The following is a 23,729-nucleotide window of genomic DNA, read 5'->3' as shown; positions in this document are numbered from 1 at the left end:
AATGGTAGCGCGACCTCCGGCACAGAGCTGCGCGGAGCGTGAGGGGGCGGCGACCGCGGTGCAGGATGGGAGCCACATGGGCGCCCGCGGGCGGGGGGTGACTGTCCTGCCGGGTTCTGCATGGGGATGCCCCTCCGCCTCCGCGCATGCGTGTTGTGTTCTCGTCGCTCCCGACCACCTGACCGGCTCCTGCCTGTCGTGGGCCTCCCCCCCCCACCTCGCTGCCACCCAGAGTCGCCCTGTGCCCTCAGCACTTCCTGCGACCCACGGGCTCAACAGCGGGGCTGAGCAGCCCTTGGAGGCCCGGACCCCCGCCTCGGCAGGCTCCGTGAACGTGCCGCAGCTGAGGGAATGTTCGGTGCAGGTGAGAAGTCTGTGAGTTCACGGAGTGGAGCGTGTCCCCTGTCTACGGCACCTGGGAGAGGCCGTGAGGGCCCTCTGCGCGCATGACCTCGTGTTCCACGGCAGGCCCTGAGTAATGTGTGGCAGTTCCTTTTTCTCCCTTTTCAGGAAATGAGACCACAAACAAGTTTGTGTGTGGTCATGGTGGTTTAGTGGGAATTAACCAGGACCACCAAGCTGGTCCCCACAGGCCCAGAACACCCGTATGGAGACCGAGTTTTACTGTCGCGAACTGTACTAGACGCGGCGGCTAGAGGCTAGCTCAGTGAGTGAGCGGTGACGAGAAGCAGGGTGTGCGCAATCTCAAAGCATCTCCCGGAAGGTATTTGCAATACTGGCAGGTGCCACCTGCGCGGACTTGAATCAGGGTCCGTTCCCTGAACCCCGGAATTGATGCACTGGGAAGGGGACATCATTTCCTTGGCTCTCTTGCCCGGAGTACGCACCCTCGGTCTGATCGCGTGAGACCATCGCGGAGACCCCAGTGGGCTGGGAAGTACTCTGCGAGGGTGCCACGGTCGTGAAAGACGGGCGAGCAAAGAGCCAGCAGCTGTCAGAGACTGCAGGGGACTGAGGAGGAGTAACTGAATACACCATGGGATGCTGCGCGGGATTTCGGGACAAAAAAAGGCATGGTGGAAACCGTGATGGACTTTGAATAGAATCATCAGTTAATGGGATCATTGTACCCGTCTGAATTTCCTGGTTCTGATCATGATGATTGTATTGTCTGGAGTCAGAAGATGCTAGGATTGGAGGAGGCTGCGTCATGATCTGTGGAAATTCCCTGTACCGTTTTTGCAGCTTTTCTCTATAAAGTAGAGAAGATGAAAAGTGGAAAACAACCACCTCAGGTGTGGTCAGTTACAGTGGTTAACTTAGGAACCATCCACTTGGGAAGTGGGAGTGCTTCCCCAACTTCCTGCAAAGTGTACCAACATGACTGCCATGCTTACGGATTCCCATGGGCTCTTCTCTTTGCTGAGTCAAGGGAAGAAGGACTCTTTAGATCTATTATTCAGTACAACTTGATACATAAAGCCTGCCTCACCTATCTTCCAAGCGTGTACCTCATTACGACTTTAGACACCCAGTGAACCCTTCCGTCCTGAGCTCCTAAATCAGGTGCTCAAGAAATATTTGCTTTATTGTATCAGTTCTTCCCTGGGCTTTTCTCATGGAGTCCCTCCTCTGTACATGGAGGCCATCCCTATCTGATCTTTGGGACAGCAGGGGACCTCTTCCCACACCCCCCCAAGATCTTATTTATTTATTTATTTATTTGAGAGACAGAGAGACAGAACACGTGAGTGGCGGCGGAGGGACAGAGGGGAGAAAGAATCCTTAAGCAGACTCCCTGTTGAGCAAGGAGCCTGACATGGGGCTCAATCCCACCACCTTGACATCATGACCTGAGCTGAAGTCAGGAGTCAGATGCTTAATCAACTGAGCCCCCTGGGAGACCTCTTTCTAACTGCGTTCAGGTCAAGCAGAAGCATTTGATGGCAGAGGAGCCTCAGCGGAAGCAATGTCTGCGCTGGTGTAGACAGCCAGCAAGTCTGTGACTGTACTGTTTGTGAGACTCCCCGCATTGTCCCTGTCCTGCTGAGCAGCGGTGACTTCGCCCTCAACCGCATTTCTGGCTGTCTCTGAGGGACGTTATTCCAGGCCCTTCAAAAGCATTTTTAGGTAGGAAGACCTCTTGCTGCAATATCCTTGGTAAGGAGGGACAAAGGGTGTTTAAGTATAAAAAAGTTGACTTAGTGATGGGTGTTTCATTGTAATTTCTCGTATGTGGTTGTTAAATACATTTTTTCCCCCTGAGCGGGCATTTGAATTAGTGTTAACATTAAAAGTAAAGAGTTACACTAATATGCAGCCTTTTACAGTTTTTTTAACACTCACTGGCCATTTGCAAACCAAATACATCTTTTAATACTTTTAAAAATTTTCCCATTATAGAAGTTATATATATTCATTACAGAAAAATAGTAACTATAGAAAATTAATCTTGGGATTACTAGTGATTTTATTTGTTTCATCTTAATACATGCCTATTCATGTTTTCAGTAAGATAGGATCATTAGATACAGTGTATAAATTTTTTCATGCTTCCATAATTGGCTGTGCCATCATTTAAAGTTTTCCAGCTGTTGCAAATTAAGGTTTTCCCATTTTTTATTATTACACATAATGTTTATATCAGATAGTCCTAAGCACCCCCTCCCCCCGCCATTGCCCTCTTTGGCAGTTGGGCAAAACCTATGGATTCACCTTAGGATAATTTTTTTTTTCCACCCAGATTAAATAAAAATACAAAGCAATCCAAGCATATTAAAATACAATTGCCTAAGTGTTTAAAATTTTGTTTCTTTCTTCTGTGTTAACAAAATGATCTAGTATCAGGTCTGATAACTTTCAAAGTAGTGATGAGCATAGTTGACATTTTGATATGTCTGCGACAACTATCAAGTGACATGAAAATATCTATAGTTTCTTTTGGTGTCAAAGTCACACGTACAGCTAATAGTACTGTAGTTTGTTGCCTATGTTTATCATTGACAGAAATGGGGGATGTTTGTTTAGAAGTTGATGAAAATAAAGATCTATATTTTTTTCATTCAAGTTCATGGGCACCCTAATTTCTATCCATAGACAAGACTAAAAACCTCTGGCCATACATGAATCTTGTTATGTAACTCTCCCCCCACATACCCTGTTATCTCTGTAAGGTAGAGTCCTGTAAATCTAATGGTGTGAACTTTATAGGAACCTTGATTTTTTTACTGCCAGGTTGCTTCTTTTAAGAAAGCACAGACCAGAAAAGTCTGCCTGGTATGCTTAAGATTGTACAGTTGAACATTTTCTTGCCTACTTGGAATATTTATAGTTTATATTTTTGATTACTTACTATAGGTGCAAAACATTTTTATTTCTTTAAATCACTCATGAGCTTTAATTTTTAAAAATACAGTTGTTGTCATTATCTATGACAGCCCAGTAAAATTTCCCCAGTTTGATTCTATTACCCTTTATTTTCCTTTTGTTTCAAAAAGAGTTTTCTTTGTGTTTTTTTCTTTAATCATTTCAATGCAATTTATTAATGTCAATGTAACAATATTAAAGCCTACCTTGTATTGGCAAGTTATGGGGGTGTTATGGGCTGCTTAGTCACATGCTCTCCTAAGCCCCACCACCTCATGCAGTTTTGGCAAGTAGACCACCTTACTTTTTAAGAATTATCTATGGGAAAAAGAATTGGCACTTCAGAGCACTCTGTACTTTGTAAATGTGCACAATTACTCTTATGCAACAATAATTATAAGCTTAGTGGAGTGCTTTGGGACAGAATTCTGGCATGTGGCCAGTCCTGTGTAAATGTCCCCATGCATTACTCTGACCTGCTTTTGATTATGATGCAAAGTCCTGGGCTATTTAGTTCTCATAGAACCTCCACCCTTATAATTAGGATGAGCCCTTTGGGGACTGGAGACTGAGAATATCTGAGTGGTGCACTTCTCGGAAAGAGCCATTCTTTAAAAAGTTGGCCTCTTATTACCTTTATTTTGCCAAACCTGGGTTTCATTTTTTAAAAAGCAGAATATGCTGCTGTTGCTTGCTTGCTTGCTTTTCTCCTAGCTTTAGGTCTGTCCTCTCTTTCTAACCTAGTTGTCAGTCTTATTAAGATGTAACAAGTTGTACAAAAACAGAACATCTGAACAACTTGAACCCAGCAGGCAGAGAGGGGCATGCTACATTGCGGGGCCTTTCCCCTTCCACCTGGAGTCTCTGCCTGATGAAAACACAGAGGGTCCACATTTAGGTCCACAACACTACCACTGGCACACTTGTAGTCCAGCAAGAGACTGTTCCAGGGAAAAATAGCTTAAAATACTGAAAATGGTGACATAATTGTTATTGGCAGATCCATTCTTTGACCTGCTGCCATATAGGGGGAACCAGGTCTGAGTGCTCAGTGCTAGTACCTTCAGTGTCCCCTTCCACAGTGACTTAAGATGCCTTTTCTAGAGACCATGGAAGGCTCTTCATTTTTCCTTCTGCACAGGCAATTAGGGTAGCTAAGATGAGAATATGAACGTTTTTGTGATGTTAGCTTATATTTCTCGATGCTTTCTGAAGTGGCTGCTGTCCGTTCACAGCGCCAGTCACAGAGTATGAATGGGGCCACTCCGCGAAACACCGGTTGTCACTTGACAAATGTAGATGCCAGCTTGTTAGGTGTGAAATAGTAGCTGTGTTTCATTTGCTTTCTCTTGTGTTTATCATGTCTGTTCTCCCTCTATAAATTTCTCAATTTTAAAGAAATACTTTAACTTTACAAATTATTTATAAAAAACGTAGTTTTGTTCATAATTCCGCACAGTGCAGAGTCTACTGGTCTCCCTAGAGAAATGTACAACTGAAGTACTTATACAGAGTCTGCAAATACCGTGAAGACCAACACAAAGATTGCCTGTTGAACCCTGTAACTCCTGTGATTGTATTTTCCCTTCCCCCTTTACAGATAAAATACCAGGCTTATTTTTTAAAATTTTTTATTTTTTTGCCTTGTACACAGCTCATAACCAGGTGATGTGACTGTACTTGATCTAATTACTTGGTGCTTTGAACTACTTGGTACTTCCCCTTTCTCTGAATGTGAAATTACTTATTATTGTGAATGTGTCAACCAAAATATATAGTTCTTTATGCAGATTGTTCTAGTGATGGCAGAACTGCTCATTGGCACTCTTGGTATCATCTTTGTTAAAACTCAGGAACCAGAACTAAACTTCAGGCTATCCGTTTGTTTAGGTGTTAAATATAGAAAATGCAGGCGGGGACGGGGGAATCAACCATCAATGGATAAAACGTTAATATCTCTCCCTTTGAACACAGCGAAGCCTTGACTTACAGCACATCAAGGAATAACACTTTTGTTTTGATACAAGCTCTTTATATTTAAAAATCTGATTTTAGATATTCTCAGATTTGTGATTAAGATGTTTTAAATAATCTAAATGTTTTTTGGGGAATATTAAACCAATCCAAAATTCAGGTTTTTTGTGCAAAATACCAAAATTGCCCTTCTAGCCACGTAAGCAATTGGAGCTCAATAAAGCTTTCTTTAGGCATGATCTGGCTAGTTAATCCCTTTAGGCATCAAATTTTATTAGACTTTTTTGTATTCATAATATAATTTCTGAAACTTTGGGGAAGATAATTTTAATATAAAATGGCTAAAAAAATGAGCTTTGAAATCAGTAGTTAAAATCATGTGTTTGAAATCTGGTACGGCTAGTTGCTCATGGCTGGGTGGCGACTTACTCTGTCTAAATCATAGCTGCCACATCTATAGAAAAGAAGGAAATACCTATATTTCCATTGTGGACATGAATATTAGATAGAATGCTTGGCACAGTGCCTCACTTCCCTGCATTATATCATTCTGACAGAGTTTTTGGCATTCCGGTATGCTGGCACTAAAATGTCACTAGCTTTGGTGGCCCAACACTTGTATTTCAACTCCTCCATCAGTCCATTTACCCAACATACTTGAATATCCAGTTCCTCTTCCCTTCCCCTCTCCTCCCTCAGACTTTGTCATCCTGATTTCTCTCATCACAGGCTTTTGGCTTCTCTGTAACCCTCTTCCGTAACTCCCCCGTTCTTGTTCCCCTTTCACCCCCTTCCATTCCCGCAAAAGACAGAGTTGATTTGTGAGTCTGGCCGGAAGAGCTCCCTGCAGTCGAGTAACTCTACTAGCAAAACGTGCAGGTCGATGGCTGCTGGGAGGAAGGTTCGAGTCCACTTGAGCTTGAAGGACAGGAAGAGCCCAGACTGGCCGGAAGGACCAGATAAGATAGCCTGCAAAGGCTGGTATTTTGGTTTTAAAAGAAATAATCAGTCATTTGTCTTGACATCAAAGTGTAAAGACTCAGAAAATTGATTTAAGGTGACGTACTGAATTCTGCTGTCGGAGAGTTACACAGTGCATTAGGATTTTGAACTGAATAAAATTATGTTCGTGTAGAGAGGGTATGTTTCTAGAGCTCTGTAATCCTCGGGAGCAGGAAACAGGGACAGTGCACACAAAAAAACAAGGCTTTTATTGTGTGAATAATTCTCACTCAAGTGGAAAGACATTTTGAACAAGCAGTGTCTGATCATGATAGTAGTGAATTTAACACCAGAAACCAGACCAAGATTTCCATCTAACCCAGTGAAACTGAAATCGTTCAACAAATGGAAATGCTTTCTTGGAAATAATAGCTAAAGCTCTCTTTCAAGAAAAACAAAACAAAACAGAATGTAAGTTTTAAAAGCTCTGCTAGAGTTATCAAACCAGAAATGGGTTTGAAGATAGAGTCTGAAGAAAGTATTAGAAATTAGTTCTAATTATCTCATGAACATTCCCCCAAATCAGCAGCTGTGAAAAACTGCAAAAAAAAAAAAATATATATATATATGGTCAGGACTTAATGATGACACACATAAAACTTCTAAATAATCTTTAACTGATTAAAACACCCAGACTTTTCTGTTTTATAAATATTCTTCATTTTTATGTAAGGTTTAGTTTTTTTTCAGAATAATACTATTTTAATTTTATCTGCCAATTTATACTAGAGTGATAAGGTTTAATATTTACATTATGATGAATTTATATTTTGGGGGTCCTAATAATATTTCTAAATTTTTGTGTTTGAAATATATGAAATATTTCACTTCAGTGATTTGTCCTTTTATGCATTCTTCCTTTAAAATGTCGTTTTGGGGGCACCTGGGTGGCTCAGTGGGTTAAGCTGCTGCCTTCGGCTTAGGTCATGATCTCAGGGTCCTGGGATCGAGTCCCGCATCGGGCTCTCTGCTCGGCATGGAGTCTGCTTCCCTCTCTCTCTCTCTGCCTGCCTCTCTGCCTACTTGTGATCTCTGTCTGTCAAATAAATAAATAAAATCTTAAAAAAATATAAAATGACGTTTTGGAATTAATACACAGAATAAACACTTTGATTTTGTTCCAGTGTTGTCACATTTTAGAGGATGTCTAGATAGCATTTCATTTGAGACCTGCAGGGTGAGGGGACTTAGTCAAATAAAGTAGAGCTGTTGGAAGAATGTTCTAGACAGTCTTTTAGGTGAGAAAGGGCATAGTGAAGTTTGAGCAACTGAGAAAAATTCCGTATAGTGGGTTTGGAAGGATGATGGAGCGATCTGACTTGGAACTGGAGTGACAGGCTCACAACAGGCTGAGAGGGCCTTTGGGAAGGCATGGAAAGTATCCAAGGACCCTTGGGAAACCAGAGCATTTAAAACTTAATAGTGATAGTCAGGTCTGCATTTTTAGAAGGATCATCTGGCTAGTGGTGCGAAACTAATTAGAAGACCCACAAATGTCTAGATGGCTGAGGGATGGGAAAGAAGGTAGGTAGATTTGAGAGCTGTGCAGGAGCTGGAATTCCTGGGGGGTCTGGGTTGGACAGCTAGGTGAATGTGGCCATTGTTGCAATTGGGACTGCAGAGAGAGCTGTGCGGGTTTGTGAGGATGGTAATGAGTTCTTGTTTGCAGATGCTCACAGACAGAGTTCCATCAGGAAGATGTGAAGATATGGGTGGGAGGATCCGAGATGTCTGTAGTGGGCACCTAGACTCTTTTGAGGTGACAGTAGAAGTTCTTTCTGGGCGTGGGTGGAATATTCATGATTGGAAGAGGAAGGGCAACAGAGTAAGACCCTCCAGAGTGGCAGAAGAACGATGGGCAGACGTGGTATCACAGAAGCCGGGAGGTGAGTGTGTTTCTAGAGAAAATGATCATCTGTGCCAGATGTTTTGGAGAATTGGAGCACAATAAGGACCAAAATGATCTATTTGCTTTAGCTCGAAAGCTGCCAGTGGTGGCTGTGCGATGAGAGTTGGATTGTAGCAGTTGTGAGGTGAGGAGCTAGGCAGCCCTTTCAGGAGGTTGCCAGTGGAAGCAAAGACAAAGGAGAGAACCCAAAGGGTGATAAGGACTTGAGGACAAGTTTTATATTTAAAGATGGAGACATGAGCCTGATTCAGTGATGATGGGAATGAGGAAAAAGAGACACTGAAGTTGAAGAGGGGGCTTCAAGGCATCAGAGTCTCAGGGAAGGTGCAATGAATGGAGGCCAGAATTGCGGGGGAGGTCAGGTTTGGGACTGTAAAGAAAAGGAATACAAGTCTGGATCCAGGTCAATTTGTGTGTATGATGGCGGACAGTGAGGATGCTTGCTTCTGATGTGGCTTCTTTTTCCTCGTGGTGTAGACAGTTGTCATTTGCTGAGACCAAGGAGAAGGTAGGTGGGGGAAGTGGAAGGAGAACAGAAGGACCTTTGCAGTGTCTGCTCCGGGGAGGGGGAGCGAGAGCTGCCTGGGGACAGCTTGAGGACCGCTGAGGTTACCAGCAGGGAACTGAGAGCAGCCCTGAATGTCCCCAGCCGCAGAGAACTGCGAACTCACCCGCCTTCCTGAGGACTGTGGGTGTGTTGGAGGACTTTGTAGAGAGTTGGACTGCAGTCCAATCCCCAAAGTGCAAGGAGCAGACTGTAATGCATGTGGCTCCTGCTCCTCTCGGACACTGGCACGGTGTAGTCCTGTGCTACGGCAGTAAAATGCTCCGGGCAGTGATTCAAGCGCTCCTTCTCTCAATGGCCCCAGACCGCTGTCTTGTTTCCTTTAAGTTCTCGTCCACTTTTTCATACGATTTCTGTCTCCTGCCTTGGTTTTCTTCCTCCGTGTCCGTTGTTCTGTCACATCGCTTGCTACATGCAAGCCTGTGTCAGCCCTACGCTCTGGACGTTGTCAGCATCTGGAAGGATCACGCCTCTGAAGTAAAGCCACGAGCTTGAAGACCAGACCACCAGGCTTACTAAACTGAGATGCAGAGTAGGAGTAGACAGCCGTGGAGTGTGACGATTCTCACGGGCTGTGGTTTGAGAGTGTACATGATTGTTTGTACACAGATTTCGTGACACCTATCAGGTCGCTTCTCAGTTGCCCACCTATGAGATGTTCGGTGCCTCTATTCCCAGTTTTCTCATTTTGAATTTCCATGGTTTATGACCATATTCTTGGAGAGCCCTCCTGTATCCTTATATAATCCCTCTTTAGTACCGGCAAAGTGTCTTCATCTACATTACCTGAATTTTAAGACTGCACGATTAGACATTTTATTCCATTATTTCTTCTTCTTCTCATGGGTTTTTAAATGCTTTTATATCTTGCATGGGAATGATGTGTATTTTCAAATGTATGCATTTTGTATGAGGGCGACTTAACATGTCATGACTCCGTCATCTAGCCATGTCACATGTAAATGAGCTAGGACAATGTAAAGTATTGTGGAGGTTCGAAAAACAAGTTAGCTACTTTAGCTTTTTAGCTTTTCATATATTTCTGTTTTACGGGCTTCCTCATCTGTGAAAATGAAAATGACGTGTGTATCAACAATTTTAACTTTTTTAGAGAATTATATACTTAGTGTATAGTGAATATCATTTTTACAGTTTTTTTCTGTTAATTAACGTGAGTTTCATCCTGACTTCCCCTCCGGTCAAGAGGAAGGAGTTCAGCCTCAGTCATTTGGTGGCTTCCCTCTAAGCCCCCAGGCTGTGCCAGGGTTTGTGGTCATGTGCAGGGCCAGCATGTTGAGGAAAGGGCCCTGAATCGTCAGTCATCTGGCTACACTGCTTACCCAGGAGAGAGCTCTCACCCACCCCAAATGTGCCCTTCAGGTTCATGGCTTTGCAGGATGGCTCTGGTGCTCACTGCATGGGAACCACTGGTGAGGCCCAGAGCCCTGGGCCTCAGCTTCTGGCTCCCTCGGCTTCTGTCTCCTAGAAGCTCTTTCCTCCGTAGACCCTACTCTTGCTAGGAGACAGTGTGGTTCAGTGACTCCCCGTCCTTTCTCCTCTCTCCTGTTCTAGGAAGTCTTTTCTTTTCTTTTTTTTTTTTTCCTTTTAAGATTTTTACTTATTTATTTGAGAGAGAGAACATAAGTTGGGGGCAGAGCAGAGGGAGAGGGAGAAGCAGACTCCCTGCTGAGCAGTAGGGGGCGGTTGGGGGGTGGGATGCAGGACTTGATCCCAGGCCCTTGAGATCATGACCTGATGCTTAACTGACTAAACCACCCAAATGTCCCCTGGGAAGTCTTTTTTAATCTGGGGGAAAACCCTCAATCCTCAGTCTCTGTTCTCAAGAGGTGTAGGGTTTTTTTCTGTTTTTGTGTTCAAACACTGGCAGTGGCACAAACCTTCCCTTAGGCAAGGAAGCCCACACAGTGTAGCCTATTTAAATGGTAGAATAGAGGGGATGGAACACAAATCTCTTAATAATAATAATAATAATAATAATAATAAAGTAGTAAGTTGCAGAGTAGTTTAAAGAAAAAAAAAAGACACTTAATAGGCCAGCGCTCTTCAGTGTTACCTCCCCTGAGACCAAACTTGTATAACTAAGTCTCTGTTTTTATAACTCACTGAGGAATATTTGCTAAATGTGTTTACATTTTATTGACATAACTTCTGAGCGATCTAAATATCAGGCAGAATGTAACATTTTTAAAGTGATGTGTCACTTTTCTAATTTTGCTTTGTCTTACTTTACCCAAGAACACTGGAACTACTTTGGGGCCGATGAGAATCTTGGTCCAGTGGCTGTGAGCATTCGAAGAGAAAAACCAGAAGAAACGAAGGAAAATGGATCTCCGTACAACTACCGAATAATTTTTAGAACCAGTGAGGTAAGTCACAAACCAGAAAGACCAAGGCTTGACCGGAGTGAGGAGTCGCGGCAGCACAGCCATGGAAGGTACCAGCACAGAACTGCCTGGGTCTCAGTCTCTGCCAAGGCCCCGTTCATCTGTTCTGCTGGGGACGGGGGTGCACATCACGGTTGGATTTGAATCCTTCCTCTCCATCGACCCTGGGTAGATGCGATAAATGAATGAGGGGTTTTGATTTGGAGAAAGTTACTCAGGTAAGTGTGACCCCAGGAAGCTAGAGTCCTCAAGATTCCCAAGTGGATATTGTGTACCGTGCCCAGGCAGCCGGGCAGCACTGAGCCAGCGGCCTGACAGGTGAGTTAACTGGCTCTTCCTCACTGTTGCTTAGGACCGTTTTTGACCCAAGAAGAGGGAAAGAGACTTCTCTTCTTCCACTTCTGCTTATCCATCCCCTGGGCCTTTTCCCCAGCTGTCAGGAGACTCCAAGGGACCCGGCGAACCTGAGGCTACCTCACAGCGTGGGAGACTGGCTCTCGGGACTCTCTAGGACTCGGAGCACACATCATGTGTGAATTTTTCTTTTAAAAGAAAAGGAAAAGGAAAGAAAAAGAAAAAGCAAAGGAAAAGGAAAAGAAAAGGGAAGGAAAAATGAAATAGCCACCAAAGCAGTTTTTGTTGGTGGTGCTTTTGTTGTAAACTCATGAACAAGTTTGGGACCCTGAGGTTTCGCCTTTGTTTTCTTTCTAAACGCACAGTTGTGCCAGTTACGAATTTGTTACTGCCTCTCTGCACCACATTCACTGTAGGATTGCTGTTGTGCATTGATGCCCAAAACCCCGCTGAGGTAGCTAGAAAATAATGGTTTTGAAACCAGTTTAAATAGGACATTTACTTCATTTCCCCCATCGGATACAAGGCAGGTTTCAGGGGTTGGCTTCACTTAGTAATTGTTCCTCAGCTTGAACTCTGGGGAAATTAAAAATAGGATTTTTAAAGGCATGACTTCAGTATGTAACGGGTTGTACGTAGTGGCCACAGAGAACTGAAGAGCTCACACGCCCCACTGTACTTTCTCTCTTAACCAGAGCTATATGTAAGCAGGTTTTGGTGAACATAAAAAGCACAGAGAACACACTGTTTTTGAAGCTGGACGTAGGTAGTTGCCTCTTTCTGCCTTCTTGGATTCCTGTCAGCCTCTTTCTTTACTTCTGGGGTTTTTGTCCTCCTGTTCCTACCTGTTTCCCCTCCCAGGGCCACTCCAGTTCCTATCATCCATGACGTCAGAGGGCAGCGCTTTCTCAGAGGGATTCCTCCCTGGCTCCTGTCACGGGTCTCCATGACTGTCCCCTGCAGCTTGCTTCCCAGCTCTTCCCTGTCTGGTCCCAGCCTCTCCTCCCCCTCCAGCCTTAACTGCTGTCCTTTCATCCCCTGCTGCCTGGGCCCAGTGTTCAGCCTGCACACACAACCCTCCCCTCCCCCCTTCTCTGGTCTGACAGTTCCGTCCTCTTCCTGCTAGCCCGTCTGAAGGTCCCTTGGGTCCATTGCCTTAGCCCTTGACTGGAACATCCGAGTCAAACGTTGTTCCTGCTTTAAGACACCGTCATCACTTATTTTTATGTTCAAATTAATGTTTAACTGACAGCTCTGTTACTAAACTTGTTCAGGCCAGAAACTTAAAGTCGCACTGGACTCCTGTCTCCTCCTGGCCTCCTAACCCCCAGTCTGGTCTGTCAGCAAGGCTTGTTGACTCCATCTTCGCAATATGCCCAGAATTCAACCCCTTCTTTCATCCCACCACCTTGGTTTGGGCCAGGCCACCATCCTCTTTCTCTGAGCGCCTTTCTTCCCGCTCTGCCTTTAAGCCCTGCAGGGCTTCTTTAGAAGTGTAATCCAGATCTGTCATTCCTCAGTGCAAAATCCTTTAAAGGTTTCCCATCTCCTGAGTAAAAGCCAGTCAGTGTCCTTGTTAATTTAGGCTTCCTTCCCCTCCAGCCGCCTCAGTGCCTCTGCCTCAGAGCTCAGCTACTTCTTATTCCGCTGTCCTGCAGAGTCCTTCCCCTGGCATCCTCCCGGCTGCAGCTCTCTCATTTCCTCCTGACCTTTATGCATAAATCACAGGGGCCTTCTTTGGCCACTGGATCTAAAATTTCTACTCCCACACATCTCATTTCATGTCTCATGCTAGGCTTTATTTTTTTCATGAACATTTAATACTACCTCACATGCAGTACTTTTTATTTTGTTTGTTTTCTCTCTCCCCCATGAGAATTTAAGCCCCATGAAGGTGGGACTGTTGCTTGAGTGGTTCATGACTGCATGTCTAATGCGTAGAATCCTAGGTCGTGCTCTCCCTTCCTCTCCGTCTCCTTTCTGTCCTCTCTAATGTGTATGTAATGAAGTGTCCCTAGCTTTCATGTTAACTTTTTCCTTTCCAATCAAAGTCATCCTTAAATGTGGTTTAACTATAATATCTTAGTTAGGCTTTTCACAAAAATTAACTAACGAAAGTCCTTTGAGAGACATATCTCTAGATGCCGGTCCCTGTCTGACAGACACTTTGCTGTTTCCTCTTGCATTTCAGTAGAAATCATCAGTGCACAACCTAAACAGGAAAACGTAAACATATTTATAAGCCTGACACTTTATGAACAAAACCTTACAGCATGTGAATTTTTTAAGCAAAGGTGCACCAGGACTTCTTAAGATCCTTGTCTTGTTTCTGGAAATCGTTAAGAAAAATGGCAGCAATGCTAGTGATCCAGATAGAAAAAACGAGTCTGTCTTTTTTTCCTCTGCTTTGGCTTCCTTGAGGTGAGCTGCTGTCTTTCTGTGGTGCAGGATTAGCCTTCCTGGTCTTGGTTTCTCCACTGAACAGACTTCAACCTGTGTAGCTTCCTGTCCCCAGGCACAGGTGGTCCCATGGAAGCAGGGGCACAGTAATTGGGTTGTTCTGCAGTTTCCCACGATTTAAAACACAAACAGAAGAAAGCCCCAGAAAACATTTCTGTCAAATTCCATATTAAATCATAGGAAAAATGATGTTTTTATTACACAAGTGTTATTTGAAAACAAATTATTTGTAAATGAAAGAAAAGATATTAATTAAATGGATAGTACCTTGTTCTTGTATGGAGAGCAAGATACTGGTAAATTTTGCTTTTCCTGCCCTTCTCTCTCTTCCCCATCAGCTGGGAAGTGTTAGAGATTTGACTTCTCTGGTGCCTGTTCCTTTGGTTTCCATTTCCCTGCTAACCGTGTATCATGCCCCCTTTGCCTGATTTCTGAGCCTTCTAACAGCTTCCTTCCAGCTGGACTGTCTTCCTGCGGCTTCTTCCTCCTGCAGTTCATCTTAGGGTACACGTCCTCTTCCCCATTCAAACGAGGTCTGAGGCTCCGTGGGGGAGCCTGCTGGGGTGCAGCCCCTCACGCACACACTCGTGCTCCTGGGCCCCGACTTCCCTGCCTGCCCTCCTGGGCACTCCCCACAGATCCTGCTCCGCCCCCGTGGTGGCTCTTTCCACCCCTTATCCTGTTCTTCCTTCGCTCTCCCACATGCTCTTTTACAGAATTTACACACACACACACACCCAATCTCGTGGCCCCTTTTTAGTGCCAGGCCTTCCGTGAGGGCCTTTTCTTATGCACTGAGCCACAATATCCCTTACTCTGCCTTTGGACTCTCTTAGAACCTGAGCTTGTTACGCTTTTCTTAGCAAATTCAGCCTTCCAAATTGCCACTGTGGGCTGCTTCCCTCTCCCGCTCACACACAGCACACCTGGCCGTCTGCAGGCACGCCTTCCTCTGTCAGCTGGCCACACCTGCTGCGGGTCGGTGACTGGTGACCTGCTGGCTTCATGGGAAGGTGTTCAGTGTGATACGGTTTTTTCTTGGGTCACCATACAGTGTTTACATTATAGTAACAGCTTTGCTGCATGACACTTTCTGGAAATTTAGACTCCTCTAGGCTTCATGTTTACTCCAACAAATCATCATTACATGGAGAAATTTCTTTGGTGATGTTTGCATTTCATAATAATGGAAAGTGTTTTAAGAAATAAGGGGAAACCTTGGGGTGCCTGGGTGGATCAGTGGGTTAAAGCCTCTGCCTTTGGCTCAGGTCATGATCCCTGAGATGCAGGATCGAGCCCCGCATTGGGCTCTCTGCTCAGCACGGAGCCTGCTTCCTCCTCTCTCTCTCTCTGCCTGCCTCTCTGCCTACTTGGGATCTCTGTCTGTCAAATAAATAAAAATCTTTAAAAAAAAAAATAAGGGGAAATCTAAAGTGATTTTCAGTGCTGTTGTCTAGGCTGCTGTGCTAGTTGCAGTCATGGTCTTATTATCGTAGCATTTGGGAATATAAATAGTATATGCTTGTGAGCAATATGTTATGAAATTTGAAACTTTATCCTTCCCTTTATCTTTTGTAATAAGATAATGTAATGAAATTTTGTAATGTAATGTAAAATATAATTGCATAGTAAAATAATGTAATACAAAATGAAAGAAAGGTATGACATCCAAGTCCTGAGCCTTTATTTTTCAGATATTTCTCCGGGATATAGCCTTCTTAATTTGGTTAGTGGTGTTTTGCAGCCATATAAAGACCTTGATCTTATTGAGCTCTCTAAGGAAATGCTGTATATCGTTTTAGGTAGGGGTCCCTGAAAGGCTTGATGATGAGTGCCTTTGGACTTGGCTGGGTCTTGGAAGTGTTGGCCTCTTTTCATACACAGACTTCTTCTATCCCTCCATTCATTCTTTCTCCCTCACCAGCTTCCCCTTCAGAAGTCCTTGCCTACTCCTCAGCAGCCCCTTACCCTAGGTGGTAGCGTTCGATGTACTTACGTCTCTCCCACACCCAGAGTCCTCAACGGAGCGCGTGTCTGTCTTTCAGCTCATGACACTGAGAGGCTCAGTCCTAGAGGACGCCATTCCCTCGACAGCCAAGCACTCGACAGCCAGAGGACTGCCCCTGAAGGAAGTGCTGGAGCATGTGATTCCTGAGCTCAATGTCCAGTGCCTGAGGTTGGCCTTCAACACTCCCAAGGTCACGGAGCAACTCATGAAACTAGATGAACAAGGGGTGAGTTTGACTTCTGGGGGAGGGCATTCTTGCTGCTCAGATTAAGTGCTAGGTTTCCAGAATACAGACCTCGATATTTCTTTTTTGACAGGAAAAACTGATACCATTTATGACAAAGGATGGTCTCTTTGCAATTAATCATTTTCTCCTTAACTCTCTGAACATTTCTCATCTGATAAAATTTTCTGTCTGAATTGATAGATACAGTTCTTAAACTGTGTTCAGTATAAACTCTTTCACTATAAAATCTTCCATAAATGCAGTGAATTTTTCAGATACTCTAGGAATAAGTAGTAGTAGTAAAAAGAAGCTCTGTTTTAAGTGCTTTAAATATGTTACCCATTTTGTTCTCCCAACCGTATGAGAATGGCACCATTATTATCCCCATTTTAGAGATGAGGACCCTGAGGCTCAGGAGATTGAGTATAAGCTCAGGTTCACACAGTAAGTTTGAAGCCTGTGCTATTAGCCGCTGTACCCTGCCATTCTTAAACGCTTCAGTTTTCAAAAGTCTATTTATACCATCGAAGATGTATGCTAGCCAAGATTTTAAAAATCTGTGTCCTAATTAGTCACAAAAGGAAAATGCTCAGGATTTTCTCACTTCCAAACTTCCTGTACCTTAATGTTTGGCCATTTGGTCAAGATGTAGATGGTTGATAGGATAATCCACACAGAGACAGCAAAAGGGTAGAGAACAGAAAGTTATGCTTTGGAAAATTCACTAACCAGGGATGTGCCCACATTCTGCTTGGAATAGTTTGAGCATCTGGGCTAGTTGTGTTAGATGCTGTATTTATATACTCTGACTCTCTCTTTGAACATCTTTGAACATTTCAGCCATATTACATCCTGGCACTATGACTAATTATAGCTTTACTATTGCAATGAAAAAAATTCTCCAAATATAAAATTGGTCCACTTATTGAATGCCATTTTATGAACAAATTTTGATGGCATCTCCTTAATTAACCAAAAATTCCAACATTATTAAAATAAATAGGAGTTTTAAAAAAATCCATTTTAAGGTGTACCCTTTTAAGTCAGCCAGTGTTAGGAGCCAATGGCTGGACACGACTTTTCAAACCATTGCTCTCTCTGTCCATTCACTTTACTTGTCAGAGAGCCCAGCCGATGTCTGTTCTGTACATAGATTTCAAGTAGGCTCTACGTGTCCACGTTAATAACATTCAAATCAGGCACACTTGGAATGCTTCAGAAGACCACCGATGTACCAGTAAGCTCAACTGTTTGGGGGCTGTTTTCCAGTAAATGTTCTGAAATTCAGTCTATCAGAGGAGGAATAGAAAAAGGATTAGGTTCTACTTTATGGATTCAGTCTTTTCAGTTACTGTGCTTTTCAAGGAGAATTATATTTAGATACTGATAATGTAATCACAAATTGAACATTCTAAATCCTACATTAGAACAGGTTATTTTATAGAAGGGAGGTATTTTTTGCCATTTTTCTGTTTTTGTACCCATATTCAGGAAAAAGTGGGTGCCCTAATTATAGTTATCTTGTGTGGTCTCTGGCCCATCTTATGTCCTTTCTTAGTGATGAACACTTTCTGGTCCCATCAACGTAGAAAAGATAAGAATACTATATAGTGAGTTTAACTTAAAGCTAAATTTATTTAATTCACAAAACTTGCCCATGTTACAATTATGGGCTGCTTATTCTTAGGGGTTATTAAAATATCCTTTCCTTCATAAATTATTGATGATAATATGTGTTAGTTGTTTCTAATGCCTTTCATCTGAGAACTTAAAATTTGGCAACCTAAGGTAGTCTCCCCAGTTTTATTTTGGATATTTTACTAGGCAGTAAAACCCAGAAGTTTAAAGCCTGCTATTCTAATCTGCAGCTCTAAATCTGGACTAAGGAGTACCTCCCCACACCCCACCCCTCCCAACCCCCAACTCCCTTGGCCTCTGTCTTTTCATTTATATCTCCATAGCATTCAAAGCCAAGATTGTGCTGATAAAAAGCAGATGACATGCATACTTGAGCGTTTAGTCTGGGGAGTCATTTTTTTTGGTAGGAAATCTCATTAAGGCCTTGGAATCATTTTGAGAAAATGATTATTTTCATGCGTTCATATATACAGATTTTTAAAAAGAAATGCATCTAAGTGCAGTGGATTACACATTTGAATCATTGCAAAGCATTTTGTTTCCATCCATGTCATCATTTTTAAAAATTTCATGCTTTGTACATCCTTACATTTAAAAAGATTCATAGAATGATATCAGGAAACTAAACTTACTGAAAAGAACTTCTAGATCTCCCCTTAAGTTTTATTTAAGCAATTCCTTTAGTATCTTTTTTCCTTTAAACAGCATACATGATTATGCTTGGAAAAAGAAAACACTATTTGCTTGCTTCATTGCGACATTTTGCCTTTCAGATCTCTGGTGCTTTATTTTTTCATTTTACCACTTCTAAAAAGCTGAAATGAATAGAAGAACAAATTAAAATTTTATCTGTAATATATGAAAGAAAGCATTTCACAAAAATATAAAAAATGTGTTTTTCGTTTGATTAGACTGATATGTTTGTGGGAACTGAAGGTAGGTTTTTTAATTTCTGAGGTTTTAGAAAATGAATATATGCTTATCCACATTTTATATGTGGCTTCTCTGAGCTTTCACATTCTCCTTCCTGATGCCTTTTTGGGCTCTCACTATTCATTGATGTCCATTTCCATTGTCCTAGACAGGGCAATAACCTACCAGTGATTTCACACTGTCAGTAATTTAGAACAGACTGTGACTCAGAAAATTTGGATCAGCTCTGGATTTGGTTTATCCATCTTGGTCCTAGACCTTCACTTATTAGATAATTGAGAACATCATTTATGATACAAATGCGTTAGATCAGCATGTATGTTTACTTAGTGTACTGCCGTAAGCACATTAGCACATGTCCTGACGTACTCCTTACAGTGCCCTGCAAGGGCTTCTAATCATTGGCCCATTTTATGCGTGAGAAGATTGAGACTTTCAGAAGTTCTCAGTGCTGTTTTCCCTTAATAGTCCTGACCACTGGGTATACACATTTGCAGAATACTGCCCTTTGTTTTTACGATTTGCAAGTTTTTATACTATTGCATGTCTTGAATTATTTAGATATTCAAAACTATGCTGTAAAATATCAGGAATTTCATGATCTCTTCAGGCCAACTTTTTAATAATATAGCTAACAATTACTTTTAAATTTGCCATGTCAGAGCCATTTTCTTCATCACTTAAAAACACCTTTATCTCATCTACTCTGTGCCAAGGGAATGGAAAGCCACTGTGCTGGGCACATGATGTGCTCCAAAGAACTATCAGCTGTGGTTGATAATGATAGAATATTAGCTTGTTAGTGGCCCGTCGCATGCACTATCTCATTTAACCTTTGTGAGCATCCCATGAGAGCACTGCTAGTACAGGCCGAATAATATGTTATGTTCACGGTCATAGGTAAGCACAACTGTTTCAATTCTAATAAATGCTTATTGAGAACCACTCTCTGCGGATTGTTCAATACTGTGGAGAATAAATAGACTAGTAAGACACAGTCCTTACCCATGAAGGAGACAAGGTCATAAATTACTATAATGAAAGTCAGGTTTAATATAATGAGTATAATAAAGAGAATTGCAAACAAAGAGCAGTGAGGTGCAGGCCAACAGGGCCAAGCCATGACTGATGAGGCCCGTTCCCAAGATGGGCCATGGAAGGGAGGAGGATTTCCTCAGGGCGGTGGTCGAGACCCAGAATAGTAAGAACAAAGCATAGAGGGATGGAAGCAGAGTGTGGTTATGGCAGCGGACAGCCTAGCTGCACAGGAATGGGAGGCACATTTAAGAGTAATAAAAAGAGGTATTATTTTTTATTGAGCAGTGACCAAGCCAGGCATCCTATGAAGCAATTTACATGAATTATTTTAATTAGTCCTCAGAATCCTTTGGTGTCTGTGCTGTTATTGTTCTTGATCTACAGACAAGAGCACTGAGGCACAAAGAGGCCGAAAGACCCCCACCATTCACAGTTAAGGTCTGGTGGCAGCGGTCCTGAGTGCAGGCATTCGAATTCCAGAGCCTTCGCTCTTACGCAGTGTACTGAACAACCTGTCCTCCTTTACCTCCCTTGAGTGGGAGAAGAAAATGGAAAGACGGCTCCAAGCAGTACTGCTGCTGGCTTCGGCATCTGATATTAAGTAGAACATATTAAATTACAGTTGCCAGTTTGCAGTAGAGAGAATTGGTAGTCCTGTTTCATTAGGAAATGTCAAGTTTCATGTACATGGTAGTGGTTTTACCTAAATGAGTATCTCCACTACTTTTCTAGATAATTATTTAAAATGCAAAGAAATGAAAATATTTATTGGGCTTTCTATTCCTTAAAAACTTATCCCTAAGTTATTGAAGTTAAAGAGGAAAATGATCATATCTAATTAGGTCTGCAATATTTATTTCAAGAAGAAATGTTAAGGAAAGAAGCAAATGTTATTTGATAAAGAATACCACTGATTCTTTGATTAAAGATATGGATGAAATTCTGTGCTGACAGAGGATATTCATTGCCACGTTGCATTATTTTATTGAGGATAAATGACTTTGACCAGCCACTTTCTTCTTTGATTCGGGCAGCCAGATTTAAAGAATGAACCATAAGGAAAACATCTTTCCCAAAACCCCTTTTATATGAATGAAGCTTTGGCAGAACAATTACCATTCCTGAGATTCTATTCTTCTTTTAGATTATGGTAACAGCTAGTGCCCAATTAAATTCAGATGGCCACCACTTTGGCTCTAAACCGCTCATGGACCTATATGTCTGTTATCAGGAGGGAAACACACACGACCATCATCAGGCCAAGGGACGAAGGCACTGGCATTTGTAGCTTTATTTTATCTCTTCACAAGGAGTCTGCCCTGGCTCATCCATGCTCTTGTGCCGGGCTGAGGCTGGGTTGGACGACTGGTTGGAGTCCTGTCCAGTGGGAAGATTGTCTGGTTAGCCCAGCTGATGGCCGTGGCATTTGGAAGACATTTGGCTGTGCTGGGACTGCAGTTTGCAGGGTTGATTTGAGCACGGTAAAGACATGCAGTGGGGTTCTTTGGCTCACGGTCCAGAAAGAGTAATGGAGTGCAGGTATTTCAGTCTTGGCTTTAAATGGTGGATTGTCTTTTAAATTCAGCTTTAGAACAAAAATCTAAACTGGTTTCTTTCCTACAGGACTTATCTTAACTAGCTAATATCTTCAAATGGTGCAGAAATCAAACTAATTATGTTTACTTTGAGGGATCCCATTCCTACTCTGTTCTCTTTCCTCCCCTCTCTTCCTACATAGTTGTTACCCTTTTGCTAGTTTCTTATATAGTCTTTCTTTATACAGATACCATCATATATGCATATAGAGTCTTATTTTTTCCTTATACAGAATGTAGCATGCTGTGGACACTTTCTTTTTTCACTGAGTAATGAATTTTGGAGATCTTTCTATATCAATATCTAAGAAAGCTTTCCCATTGTTTTTATGGCTACATAATACTCTTGTGTTGCTGTACCATAATTTATCAGTTTCCCTTATTGATGGACATTTAGATTGATTCCAGTCTTTTCCTATTACAAACAGTGATGCAACGAAGAGCCTTTTTCTATAATAGAAATTTGTCTTAATGCCAATAATAGAAATTTGTCTTAATGCCAAATCAAAACCAGGTACATTTATTATCAATTTAATACACAATATGAAGCTTTTTATTTTTGTGAGAAATTTTGCACATTAGGGAAGATTATTGCATGTTTGTATAAAAATTTTTTATGTTACGCTAAGGTAAAAATAGCTTAGACTATGTCTGTGCACAAATAAAAATAATTTTGACAGCATCTCAGTCAGCTTTTTAAAATAACTTTCCGACCAGTATCCATGTCATTTTTAAAGTGATTTTATTTTTGTTAGTAATTTCCAGTGAGGATTAATTTTCTAAATGGCATTTTTTGCCCACAACACTGAATTTTTCCAGTCTCTTTGACATTCTTTTTAGGGGATAGCGTAGTGATGAGTCTTTTAAGAAGTGGTTAAGAAATTCATCATGTTAAATGCTGCAAGGGTGAATGATGAGGATTTTGAAAAATGAACAAGGTCTTCACGTCCAGTAATGACGGAATGGTTTGCTGCAGACCAGCTTACCCAGTGAGAATAACCAGGAACACTGGACAAAATAGTTTTTAAAAGTAAGTTTGTACTTTTGCTTCTGGAAATATGGGGTAGATCTATTTTTTGCCCATTCTTCCTGCTAAGTAAAGCTAAAAACCGTGTGCACTGTATATAAAGCAAACATAAAGTGAATTTGCAAAGTGGAGCGAAGGAGGCACATTGGCTAAGGATCAAGGGAGTTGAGGAACAACAGTGGTTTATTCATTATAAAAAGAGAAGTAGGGAGGAACTTGCTCAACTTAATGAAAAACATCAGCTTATATCCTCCTTACTGTGAAAGACTTAGTGTTCAGAAGGCAAGAGCACTGTCACCGTTGCTGTTTAACATGATACTGGAAGTTCTAGTCAGCGCAATAAGGCAAGAAAAGGAAAAGAAAAAAAAAACACTGATAAATGAAAAAAAAAAGGACAGATAAAGGAGAGAAAAAAAACTATCCCTATTTCAGTGACATGGTAGTCTATGTACAAAACCCCAAGGAATCTACAGAAACTTCCTAGGACTATGGAGGTGTGTTCAGCAAGGTTATAGGATTCAGCATCAGCTCACAGTGATCAGTTTGATATCTTTGCTGTTTCTTTTAATTGAAGTATAGCTGACACACAATGTTATGTTAGTTTCAGGTGTGCAACTCAGTGGTTCAGCGAGTCTCTGCGTTATTCTGTGCTCACAAGGGTAGCTGCCATCTGTCACTGCAATGCTGTGACAGTACCAAGGACTATTCCCTGTGCTGTACCTCTCTTCCCCCTGACTTACTTTTTGCATAACTAGAAACCTGTACCTCCCACTCCCCTTCACCCATTTTGTCTTTCCCACCCTCCCACCCCACTCTGAGCAATCACTGGTTTGTTTTCTATATTTATGGGTCTGTTTCTGCTTCATTTGTTGATTTGTTTCAGATTTCACATATAAACAAAATCCTATGGTATTTGTCTTTCTCTGACTTATTTCACTTAGCACAATACCCTTTAGGTCCATCTGTATTATTGAAAATGACAAGATCTCATTCCTTTTTAAGACTGAGTAATATCCCATTGTATATATGTACCGCATGTTCTATATCCATTCATATATTTATGGACACTTAGGTTGCTTCCATGTCTTGGCTATTGGAAATAATGCTGCAATAATAATAGGGGTTCATTTATCATTTTTAATTAGTGTTTTCCTTTTCTTTGGGTAAATGCACAGTAGTGGAATTAGTGGATCATATGATATTTTCTGTTTTAATTTTTTTAAGGAACCTCCATTCCGTTTTCCACAGGGCCTGCCCCAATTTGCATT

At 42.1% G+C, this 23,729-nt stretch overlaps 1 protein-coding gene across 1 annotated transcript in view; it reads left to right on the top strand.

Annotated features, from left to right (window-relative positions):
• Positions 1–23,729, top strand: part of LOC111148589 (signal induced proliferation associated 1 like 1) — a 369,183-nt gene that overhangs the window by 244,976 nt on the left and 100,478 nt on the right. The window contains exons 6-7 of the mRNA XM_022505280.1: positions 11,034–11,164; positions 16,042–16,230. Coding sequence (XP_022360988.1) covers positions 11,034–11,164; positions 16,042–16,230 — 320 coding nt within the window. The remainder of the gene's footprint in view (positions 1–11,033; positions 11,165–16,041; positions 16,231–23,729) is intronic.

Source organism: Enhydra lutris, unplaced genomic scaffold (genome assembly GCF_002288905.1).
Source record: "Enhydra lutris kenyoni isolate GAN:26980312 unplaced genomic scaffold, ASM228890v2 scaffoldscaffold20, whole genome shotgun sequence".
Taxonomy (NCBI): domain Eukaryota; kingdom Metazoa; phylum Chordata; class Mammalia; order Carnivora; family Mustelidae; genus Enhydra; species Enhydra lutris.
This window is presented reverse-complemented; position numbering and strand designations above follow the sequence as displayed.